Genomic DNA, 11,629 nt, shown 5'->3' with positions numbered 1-11,629 from the left:
GGACACAAGTGCACGCCCAGCTTCTCCACTAGCCTCAAGCTGAGAAATCATGCCAACATTTTTTTACTCTCCTCCCATGTCCAATTAGCTGCCAGACCCAGGAGACTTCATTTCCTTTTTATCTCATGATATCTCCGCACTGGTATCTTCATTCCCATAGCTGCCACCTTTCTTAGTCCTCTTTCCCTCACTCTGGGGTCACTGCAGTGGGCTCCCTGCAGGGCTGGGTCTAGTGGCCCCTCACGAGACACCCTCCGTACTGGAAGTTGAGTAATGGCTCTAAAACACCAATCTAATTATTCATTCTCCCCACCATGTTCTGGCCTCCACATACACCTTTTCACCTTGAGTTAGCCTGTTCATAGCTTTCCTCTGTCTAGACTATTCTCCTCTCTTTCTTCTGGCTAACTCCAGCAAGTCTTTCAAAACCTGGGCCCAGTCCACTTCTGTTAGTGCATGTCTTCACAGTTTTCCCATTCAGATTTCAGAACCCTCCTCTGCTCTCAAATCAACCCATGCAGACCAGTCTTATGGGTGTGTCATGCTGTGTTGCCATGGCCAATTCATGTCATCAACCAATGGGCTACCAGGTGTAAGCAACCTGGGGGCAGGGGCTCTGTCCTACTCCACTGTGCATCTCCATTGCATGCGCCATTCTTGCACATGGCACTTGGCACGGTTCTGATGACTTTGTAAATATTAACTCATAACAATGCACGATTGTTAGAAGAATGTGCAAGCATTCATTCAACAAATGGGTACTGAATGTCTAGCAGGTGCCAGTACCATTTTAGGTGTTGGGGATTCAAAAGTGAATGAGACACCCAAACTTCTTGTCTCAGTGAGTTTGTAACCTGTCAAGGCAAATGGATGATAAACAGATAGGCAGGCATATAATATAATGTGAGGCAGTGACAGGAGGTATAAAGAAAAATAAAGCTGGACAAAGGGATGAAATATGACAGAGGTGTCATTTTAGATGAGATGGTCAGGCTAGGCAGTCTGAGCAGAGGCTTGAGCAAAGTGAGTAGAGAGCCCTGTGGATTTGTGTGTGTATGTATGTGTGTGTTGGGGGGAATGGGGTGTCAGGCAAATGAAACAGCAAGTGCAAAGGCCCTGGGGCAAGAACAAACTCAGCCTGTAAAGAGCACAGCAAAGAGGCCAGAGCGCTGGAATGCAGGGTATGGGGCGGTATGCAATAGGCCTATGAGATGCAAGGCACTGTGGGTTAGGCCAGGTAGAGTCTTTCAGGCATGCTAAGGCCTTTGGAGTTGATTTGAAGTGTGATGGGTATTCACTGGCAGGTGCCAAGCATGACAGGTGATGATTCAACTTATCTTTTATGGGATCTATGGACTACGAGGGGCATCACTGGAAGCAGGTAGACCAGTAAGGACAGTGGTCCTGATAGTGATGACGGTGACTTGGACTCCCCAACCATGGCAGGGAGAGGTGGGCATACTCTGGATGCATTCTGCAAGTGGAGCAGACAGGATTTGCTGATGGTTGGCTATAAAGGATATGAGGACCAGATGACTCCAAGGCTTTTGGCCAACTGGTGAACTGGTGATTTTATTTATTGATGAGGCAGGAATGGCTTGAGAGTAAGGTTGGAAATGAAGTGTTCTGTTTTAAACCTTTAAATTGGACTTGCTAGCAGGACGTAGTTTTGCCTTCTATGAAATGGAGATCATAATGTTTATTTATAAATTTTAATGAGAATAAAATGTGATCATTTTCTTTGATATTATATAGATGGAAGGTCTCTTTTCTTTCTTTTTTAGAGAAAAGGTCTCCCTCTGTTGCCCAGGCTGGAGTGCAGCGGCATGATCAAGGCTAGGCCCACTGCAGCCTTGAACTCCCGGGCTCAATCCCACCTCAGTCTCCCAAGTAGCTGGGACTACAGACACACAACACACCACCACGTCCAGCTAATTTTTTAATTTTTTAGGAAATGAGGTCTTGCTATGTTGCCCAAGCTGGTCTAGAACTTCTGGCTTAAGCGATACTCCTGGTTAGGCCTCCCCAGTCAGTGGGATTATAGGTGTGAACCACCACAGCAGGCTTAGAAGTTCCATTTTTTACTCACACTCAAGCTAGGGGTAGAGTTCCCTTTAAAATAACACAAAATTCTGTCTTATTAGCTAGATATTGCTGCACTGTACAATGGTCTCTCTCATCAAGAAATGACATCCGTAACAGACCCATTCTCTATATTTATTTAACATTTATGTAGAACTTACTATGCACCATGCCTTATTCTCAGGACTTTGTAAATATTAATGAATACGATCCTCTAAAACCCCTTGGTAATGGTATATACCATTATTACCCACCCATTTTACAGATGAAACTATGCCGCAGAGAAGTGATTTGCTCAAGGTCCCACAGCTAGTAAATGGCAGAGCCAGAAGCCAATGCCAGTGCGTCTGGCTGTGCTCCGACCACTACTGCACATCCTCTGCTCCCTGAGAGCCTGGCCATCTCTGACATGTGACAAGCCTGTGATGTATCCAGTCCCTTGGGTCTGACACCACTGCCTGCCCCTGTGCCCAGATAGGCGTTCCTGCCTTGGTGCTTACAAAACCCCTGCTCAAAAGAAGCCTGTTAGTGTTGAGGGCAACACCCCTCTTTGTCTCTCAGTCCTCCCCAGGCTGCTGCCAGCCACCCAGCACCGTGTCCTTTGTGCCTTTCTTCTAATGCCCTAGGTCAGCCTCCACCCTGCATTGCCACACACAGCTTTCTTGGTATCCTGCTTTCTCCACGCGCCCCGCCTCACTGCCAGTTGTTACAAGTTGTTTTAAACTCTTGCAAGTATCACGTTTTCCACTCGTGTTGCGGCAGACCATGTGCTACATTGAGCCCAGTGCTGAAGACAGGAGATGAACATGACCTGACCCATGACCTCTCCAGAGACCTTCAGCTAGAAGACGTGCCTTTCAATTTTTAGTCCCCTTTCCTGGCACCAAATGGGTGCGAAGCGGGCATTCGATGAATACGTATTCATTTATTTAGCAAATGTTTATTGAGCGCCTACTACATACAGGGCAGGCAGTGTGCCAGGTGCTGAGGATATAGTGGAAAACCAGACAGACGCAGAGTCCCCATGGCTCCAGAGGTGCGGGGCCAGCCTTGGCCAGTCCCCATCGGTGCCCCCTCGAGGGCCTGGGAAGGGTTCAGGGGGGTGGAGGTGGGGGCAAGCTGGGAGAAGTAAAGGCTGCGGTTAAGTGGCGACGGCAACAGGAGCCGAAGCAAGAGGCAGGCGTGGCATCTGGCCAGGGCGACATATCCGTCTGGAAACCTAGATACGAGACGCACGTGCCGCAGCAGCCTCGGAGAGCCCTGCCCCGCTGCGGCCGTCCACACCACAGCGTCTACGCGGGGGCGGGCACGAGCCTAGGGGCGGGGGAGGTGGGAGGCAGATGGGAGCCCGCCAAGACTGGACTGTCTTCGAAGAAGGCGGCTGAACCGTGCGTGCGCGGCCGGAGCGGGGGCGCGCGATTGGAGCAGGCTAGCTTGGAAGGAGACCATAGAAGTCTGCGGTTCCGTGCCCAGACTCTGGGGCCTGGATTCCAATCGCGGGCCTGTTGCTTACATATGTCACCTTGCGCAAGTCCCTTAGTCTTCATTGGGGCTCATTCACATCACTGGTAAAATGGGTTTCCAATAACCTTAGGTTGCTGCGAGGACTAAAAGGGACAATGCCTGGAAAGGCGTTAGTATGATGCTCAGCACTCAGGAAACGCTCCTGGAGCCGAGGTTATTATTATCGGCTGTTCGCACCTCGCCGGGTACCCTCACCTACCCCAGGCGAAGGCGCCCACTGCTCTCTTCCAAGGGACAGGCGACTAACCTATTAGGGCGCGCTCTGCCTAGATAGATGTATTTGCTTGCTTGGGGAGGGGTTTGGAGTGAAGCAGGGAGGAGAAGGAGATGGTGAGGGCAAAGAAAGGGAAGAAGCGGAGGGGCAGGAGGCGAGCGAGGCGGGGCCGGGGAGGAGCTGGGCTGGGCTCCCGGGGCCGGGCGCAGCGCGCACCCGGAGCTGGCGGCGGCGGGGGAGGGGGCGGCGAGCGGCGGCCAATGGCGCGCGGCGCTGCGGCGAGGGCGGTGCAGGAACACCGGCCGCTGACAGCCAAACTCGCCAACTCCGCCCTCGTCCCCGCGGGATCCCGGAGCCTGAGCGGGCCTAGCGCCGAGGCCGCCCGAGCCGCGAGGCGAGCGAACATGGCAGCAGAATGAGGAGGCTGGCGCCGGGTCGTGGCCGCAGCTGCCGCGCTGCAGCTCGGGATCCCAGTCCGGCGCTCTCCGAGCCGAATCCTTAGCCGGCCTCCTAGCGGCCACGGGATTATTTCATTCCAAACGGAGGGCGGGGGAGAAAGGAGACTCCCCAGCGGAGCGGTTCCGTGCTCTGGCAGGGTGTAGACGTTTGTGTGCGCGATTCGCCGGCTGCGCAAACGACGCGGGAGAGAGCCGGTCCCGGGCTGCGGCGGCGCGGCCGCGGGGATGAGCCGGCCATGGAGCGGCCTTGGCGGGGCGCACGCAGCGGACTGGCGCTGCCGCGGGAGCGCAGCCTGAGCCGGGGCTCCAGGGGGCTTCGAAGCCTCCGGCGCCCTGGGGGGGTCCCTGCCGCCGACTCCGGGAAGGACGCGAGCCCCGCGTGGCGGACACTGCCGCAGTCACCGTTCTGAGGCGCCCCGAGCTTGCTCCGCCTGCAGCTCAGTGCGCTCTGGGCACCCGGGCGCCTTGCCCGGTGCACGGCGGCTGGCGCACCGCGGCTAGATTGGCTGCAGGAGCCGGGTGCAGGACTGGCTAGAGGTGGGTGTGTGCGCGTGTTGGACTGGAGATCCGAGTAGAAGCAGAACCAGGCGGCTCTGAGCAGCCATGCTTCCCGGGGTGGGCGTGTTCGGCACCAGCCTCACGGCCCGTGTCATCATCCCGCTGCTAAAAGACGAGGGCTTCGCGGTGAAGGCGCTGTGGGGCCGCACGCAGGAAGAAGCAGAGGAGCTGGCCAAGGAGATGAGTGTCCCCTTCTACACTAGCCGCATTGATGAGGTGCTGCTGCATCAGGACGTGGACTTAGTGTGCATTAACCTGCCGCCGCCCCTCACCAGACAGATCGCTGTCAAAACCCTAGGTGAGCGACCCTTACCCCACATCCTCCGTCCCACCCCCGCCCTTCAACCTTCTCTGGGTTCTTTCCCCGCTGCCTTTCCCTCTCCGCATCCCAGAAGTTTATCCTGCATCTACGCTGTTCCGGGGATCTGAGATCCCAGATCCGACTCAGAGCTCCCTCCTTCCTCGTCCCCGGCCTTCCCCACCTTTGCGCTTCCCTCCTGCCTCCTGGCACCACTTGGACGCGCTTCACCACGTGTGTAGCTTGCAGGCTGGAGGAGGCGTGTGCTCCGGGGATCCGAACTAGGAAGATCAGATGCCAATAACAGGGGATGGGGTGCTCCGCGAGAAAAGGAAAGTTAGTCCTCAGGTGTGTGTGTAGTGTCCAAGTGTGTGTATGTGTGGGCGGGGGGGGTGCGCGCGCGCCTGGGAGAGGCGAGTGCGCGCCCAGAAACGCCTGAATAAAAGGGCCGCACACGTGTCTCGGGTTTTCTTGGGTGCGATAGAGGACCTGCCCTTCAGCAGCTGTGGCGCCCTGCTGGGGTCGTTTGTTTCTTTCTGCTGTGAGTTAGTTTAGCGTGAGATTAGAGATGTGACCATCGGCAGGAATTATTTCGTCTGCGCTGGAGGCAAGGATGGTGGGAGTTGTTGGATGGGGGTGATGATGTATTAGAATGTTTTCGGAGGCGTCATAGGTTAGTAAAGACTGATTTGGTAAAACCAGGGGGTTTTAACTTTTGGCTGCAGCCTCCCGGGAAATGTCTTCTGCCCCAATTTGGAGTAATAGATTTTAAATTTTTAGGAGGATGGGCGCAGTAGCTCCAGAGGCATGGATGCTTTGCATCAGAAAAGGCCCTCCCTAATCGCCTTCAGGAATAGTTTCTGAAGGCACAGTGTTGACCCGCGGGCTGGAGATGAGTTCAGGGTGCCTCACCATCTGGTCCCTGCTCCCCTCAACTCCCAGGCAGTCTGAACAATCTCTGAGGACAGAGTAGCAGCCTCTCAACCTATGCTCAGGGGAAAGAGAAGGGCATGTTTTGTTCATCATCAGTTCTTACACGTAACCTAAAACAATCCCAGGAAGCTTGCTTGATCTTACAATTCCAAGAAAATTAGCAGCTCACCTTTGAAAGCTGAAGTTTCTATTGGTGAGCAAAAACACAAAGCTTATAAAAAGAACAAAGCTTATAACCAGATGAAGCGAATAGTAGAACAGATTAGAAGGGAGGAGCTGCGAAGGAACAGAGACAACATCCAGAAACCAACCGGAAGTTATGTAGTCTTGGAAAGACTGTTTTATTTTTTTAAAATAGATATGGATTCAGGGTAGGTGAAATATACGTGTGTGTTAATTCCGTCTTCGAAGAGCTATGAACAGAATGTAAAACTCTTTCTCCATAGAAAGGCATTTTTATCAGGCCGTTTGGCTATTGACCCAGATGCAACATCTAGTAGAATTCCTAAGTAGGCTGCCCACATTGTCAGTTTTGTCAGTTAATTTTATTAAGTGTCTGCCCTTTGTGGCCTGTTTCTTTGGCCTTGAACTGAATGCCATTGAGTCTGGCTAATATTTATTTTCTGTTTAATGGAACATGTATGTTGGGTAGATAACTCCCTTGTTTACACTGGCTCTTTGCATATCAAATATTTTATAACCATCTTATGGTATAATTCTATTAGTGCAATTTGTACAAAACTGGTCCCTCATGAGCCCTGCGTATACTGGAGAGCTTAGGACTGGTCATATCTGAAAGACCATGTTGTAACATCGTTTCTCCACCATAAAGATGGCGGTTCCTGTCCTGGGTTCAGACCCACAGAGCAACCCTAGAGCAGGAGGGTGGCAATTTGGGGAACAAGGATGACCTTGTTTTCTGGCTGTCTCTGGGACCTTGGCCATGAAAGTGTCTGGGGGCTCTGGTTTCAGGAGATGTGACACAAATTAGACATTTCTGGATACTTCTTCTGTTCTTATTTTTCAAATATCCCTGTGACTTTAATTAACAAGACATGTCTGTTACCTCTTCAAAACCAACGATAAGAGGCATAATAGACCTAGTTTAATAATGATGATGACAGAATAGAGTTTTGTTCATGTTTTTAGGGTAAGTTTTGAGCTTCTTTCTTCTTTCTTTTTTTAGCTCCTTCTTTTGCAGGGTGCCCCTGTGAGTGCACAGTGGGGTGGTCGTCTTGGTTTGCTTTACAGTCACTGTTGAAGGTTCAACACATACAACATAGGAAGTGAAAAACCCCAAACAGTCATCAGGCTGATCTGGCTGTTGGGAGTGTATAGATACGAGTGTTTGCCTGGAATTGAAACTAGCTACTCTGATTCGTCCTGGTAAATTGTCCTTTTAGCAAAGGCCTGGGCTTTGAATTACTTCCCAGTGAGGGTGACAGGTCTGTGGCCCTCGATCCACACTCATAACTGGTCACAGGCCTGTCAAAGTAAGGGGCTGGTCTAGGGACCACAGTAAAATGAAACTTCAGATCAATTGAATCACACACATCCTCCTTTGATTTTTAAAACTTTCCTCAAAATCCCTACCTTAGTGAATGAGGCATTCCTCTGTTGTAGAGACATTTCTACCAAGTGTACTTTCTACACTGTCCAAGGCTGCCTCTTATTAAGTACATACTGTGTGCCAGGCAGCGTGGTAAGTGCTGCGTATAAAGCATTTCATTTCATGACTAAAATAATCCTCTAAGATAGATATTAGCTCCATTTCACAAATGAAGCAACTGAGATTCAGAGACCTGAGTCACATTGCTCCTGGACCTACGGCTAGAGATTTGAACCCAGCACTCTACCTCACCCAGAGTCATTTCTTCCTCTTCCATCAGCTGTACCTGTTCCTCTGCCATAGATCATGGCAGCCCAGGTCAGACTGTTGGAGTCGTCCTTTATTCCTTTTTCATCCCAGCCCTGGAATCGGTTCCCAAACCTGGTTGATGCCATCTGAAACTCTCTGTGTCTGTTCCCCATAGAAGTCAGGTCCTTACGTAGTTTCTGAATTAGGTTGCAGTCCACCCCACCCAACCCTGCCTCTAGCCACTATCCACACTGCTGCCAGGTATGGAGTACCTGGCAGTGCTAGAGACCTGGTCATGTCATTGTTTCCCCTTTCAGGAAAAGCCCCAGCTGATTGGCATGACATGCCCAGCCTCACATCCTGAAGAAGTGAGCCCAGCCTCACGTCCTGGTGGCCATTCCCGAAGCCAAGAGCTTCAGCGAGCCCACACTGCTGGGGTTTCCTTGAATGGGCCCTGTTGGCGCGCATGTCCAGGTCTCTGTCAGGAAAGCCCTTGTCCCTTGAGGTCTCCTTCCATGTTCGCCCTTCAATACTCAGCCCAAGTGTTACCGCTTCCTCTCCCTCAAACCCCCCACCCTACGTACCCTTCTGTTGTCTCAGCACTGTGTGCCCCCATCTTGCTTAGCACCTATTTTAAGGCATTCATTTAACATTTAAATTTTATTTAGTTATTTTGAATTGGCTATATATTCATGTAGTACAAATTTCAAATGCTATGAAAGTACACAGTGAAGACCGAATGTCCCCCAGTCCCTGCCTTTGGACAGGAGGCAATCATTATTACCAGTTGTTTATGTCTCCCATTCAAGGCTATATATATATGTATAGATAACATATAATATATATACATATTTTACATATACACAAATATGTGAAACTCTGTGAAAGTATTAAAAATAATATATATTTTTCAAGGTATATCCTGGCAAGTATATGTATGGGAATTTAATTTAATTTAATATAATTTTATTTTATTTTTTGAGACGGAGCCTCGCTCTGTTGCCCAGGCTGGAGTGCAGTGGCACGATCTTAGCTCACTGCAACCTCCACCTCCTGGGTTCAAGTGATTCTCCTGCTTCAGCCTCCCGAGTAGCCGGGATTACAGGTGTGTGCTACCACACCCAGCTGATTTTTGTATTTTTTAGTAGAGACGGAGTTTCGCTATGTTGGCCAGGCTGGTCTCAAACTCTTGACCTCAGGTGATCTGCCTGCCTTGGCCTCCCAAAGTGCTGGGATTACAGGTGTGAGCCACTACGCCTGGCCTGTGTGGGGATTTTAAAAACCTTTTACACAGTTGGTAGCATGCCATTCATTCTTATGGACCTTGCTTTTGTCATGTAACAATATCAGCTTGAAATTTTATGTATGTTAAAATTTAAATATTATTTTTAAAATATATTAAATTATTACATAAATTTAATATAATAATATAATCAATGTCAAGCAATATAAATATTAATATAAATTAATTATATTTAATCAGTTAATATGCATTATTAAATTTATGTATATTATTTTATATCTACATATACAGCATATACATATACAGATTTGCATATATACGTATATTAACATATTTATAGATATACATGTATGCACATTTTTATATATATTATGATATATAACATATATACATATATTTTACATATATACAAATATATGAAACTCTGAATGTGAAAGTATTATTGTTCCTATTTTTGGCTACCTAGTATTTCATTGTATGGATACATCAAAATTTATTTAAGCAGTTCCCTGTTACTCAACATTTAGGTTGTTTCCAATTTTTGCTTATACAACCATGTAATGAATAATCTTGAGCATATGTCATTTTGCACACATGCCAGCTTGTTTGTGGGATAGATGCGTAAATTGCTGGTCAGAGAGTACATGCTGATTACATTTAACAAAGATATTGCCTAATTAACTGGCACCTAAAATGACACTGTATTTTTTGTCAGTTTCCTTGTTGCCTCTCCCAGCAAGCATCTTGACGGTCAGGACGCAGACAAGGCAAAGAAGCCTCACTCACCTTTGTGTCCCCAGCAGCACGGGGCTCCAGGCCAGCACAGGCCCAAAGCCAGCCGGCCTGGGTCCAGTCTTGTTTCTTAGGCAGTCTACTCTGTACAATGGGGAAAGTGAGCACATGTGCACGTGTGTGTGTGTGTGTGTGTGTGTGTGTGTGTGTGTGTGTGTGTAAGGTATCACTCTCCACTTTCAGTGGCTCCCACAGCACCTAGAATAACGTCCAAGCTCCTTGGCATGACTTTCTTGGCCTGAAATGGCCCTGCCTTGTCCATCTCTCCCACTTCTTGGTTGGCTTCACACACTCCTGGACTCTATATTCCGGCCACCTGGCCTCTTTTCTGTTCCTCACATGCCAGTCCCTTTCCTGACTCTTGTCCTTTGCACCAGGTCATCCCTTTGCCCAGAAGGTTCTTGCCTCACTTTCTGGAATGGCTAGCTCATTCTCACTTTCAAGTCTCAGCTTATGTGTTACTTTGGGCGAGAGACCTTTCTGGATCCTCCCCTCCCAATTACAAGGTTCTCCTCCAACCTCAGTCCTGCCTCTGTCACCTTCTTTCTCTTCCTGGTAACATTCTTCATTGTGTGTGATGATCTCTTTCATTTGCTTGGTTGTTTTCTTGTGTGTTATTTGTTTCCCCAGCTAGAATGTGAGTTATCTGAAAGTAGGACCCTTGTCTGCTTGGTTCACCAGGGTACCCTTATCTCCCTTAGACAGTGCCAGACACTTAGTCACCTAGTAGACACACTATAAATATTTATTGAATGACAAATGAATGCATTTTCATTGAATACATGTATGCCTGGGGGAAGGCAAAAGGTTCTAAACAGAATGTGTCAGTTAACACATAGTATTCTTATCCTCCTGTATGCAGTAGCCGAGTGCCTCTCAAACTTTCATGTGTGGTTGCATCACCTGGGGATCTTATCAAAAAACAGATTCCAGGTCAGGCACAGTGGCTTACACCTATAATCCCAGCACTTCGGGAGATGGAGGCAGGAGGATTGCTTGAGCCCAGGACTTCAAGATCAGCCTGGGCAACATAGTGAGATCGTGTCTCTAGCCAGGCATGATGGTGCATGCCTGTAGTCCTAGCTACTTGGGAGACTGAGGTGGGAGGATCACCTGAAGCCTGGAGGTCAAGGCCGAGATCATACGACTACACTCTAGTCTGGGTGACAGAGTGAGACCCTGTCTCAAAATAAAATAAAAAACAGATTCCTGGGTGGGACCTGAGGTTCAGAATTTCTATCCAGCCCTCAGGCAGTGTAGATGCTGGAACAGTCAGACACTAGAGATGAGATAGCTCTCTGCCTTTGGGAACAGAAGACATACCCTCCTGTGAGTAATTAACCTGGCAGGGGAACCGTGCTAAAATACCTGTTGCCTTGTGTGGAATGTGATGACGTCTGTTTTCATGATCTCTGTATTTGGAGACAGCAGTGCAGACTCTCTTGGTGAAGTTTCTCCATGGGAGTGCAAGGCTCTTTTGGGGTGGTGAGTAAGGCCACAGGGTTTCCTTGAGCTTTGATCTTGCTGCACATTGATCTTGTCCCAACTTGTTTGGCGTCATCAGCTGAGGACCTGGAGCAATTGGCCCTTTTCTGTCCTTCTTTGTGGTGTCAGCAGTTGCTTCATGTTGAAGAGGGCTGCCAGGAGCAGAGGTGAGGGAGCGAGGAGG

The 11,629-nt window shown here is 49.2% G+C and overlaps 1 protein-coding gene across 3 annotated transcripts in view; it reads left to right on the top strand.

Moving 5' to 3' along the window:
* The first annotated feature begins 4,693 nt into the window (after window positions 1–4,693).
* The window catches only part of GFOD1 (Gfo/Idh/MocA-like oxidoreductase domain containing 1), a 129,265-nt gene continuing 122,329 nt past the window's right edge, over window positions 4,694–11,629 (top strand). For 2 of the 3 annotated variants that reach the window (XR_009211387.1, XM_032141518.2), the window contains exon 1: window positions 4,694–5,134. Coding sequence is in view for 1 of the 3 variants with exons in the window: in XM_032141518.2 (XP_031997409.1) it covers window positions 4,882–5,134 (253 nt within the window). In the remaining 2 variants the exon portion in view is untranslated. Of the gene's footprint in view, window positions 5,135–5,280; window positions 5,483–11,629 lie in introns of those variants that run through there. The other variant, XM_032141520.2, reaches the window with a different exon arrangement.

This window comes from Hylobates moloch, unplaced genomic scaffold (genome assembly GCF_009828535.3).
Source record: "Hylobates moloch isolate HMO894 unplaced genomic scaffold, HMol_V3 SCAFFOLD_20, whole genome shotgun sequence".
Classification (NCBI taxonomy): domain Eukaryota; kingdom Metazoa; phylum Chordata; class Mammalia; order Primates; family Hylobatidae; genus Hylobates; species Hylobates moloch.
The sequence above is the reverse complement of the archived record's forward strand: the minus strand, read 5'-3'. Positions and strand labels throughout refer to the sequence as shown.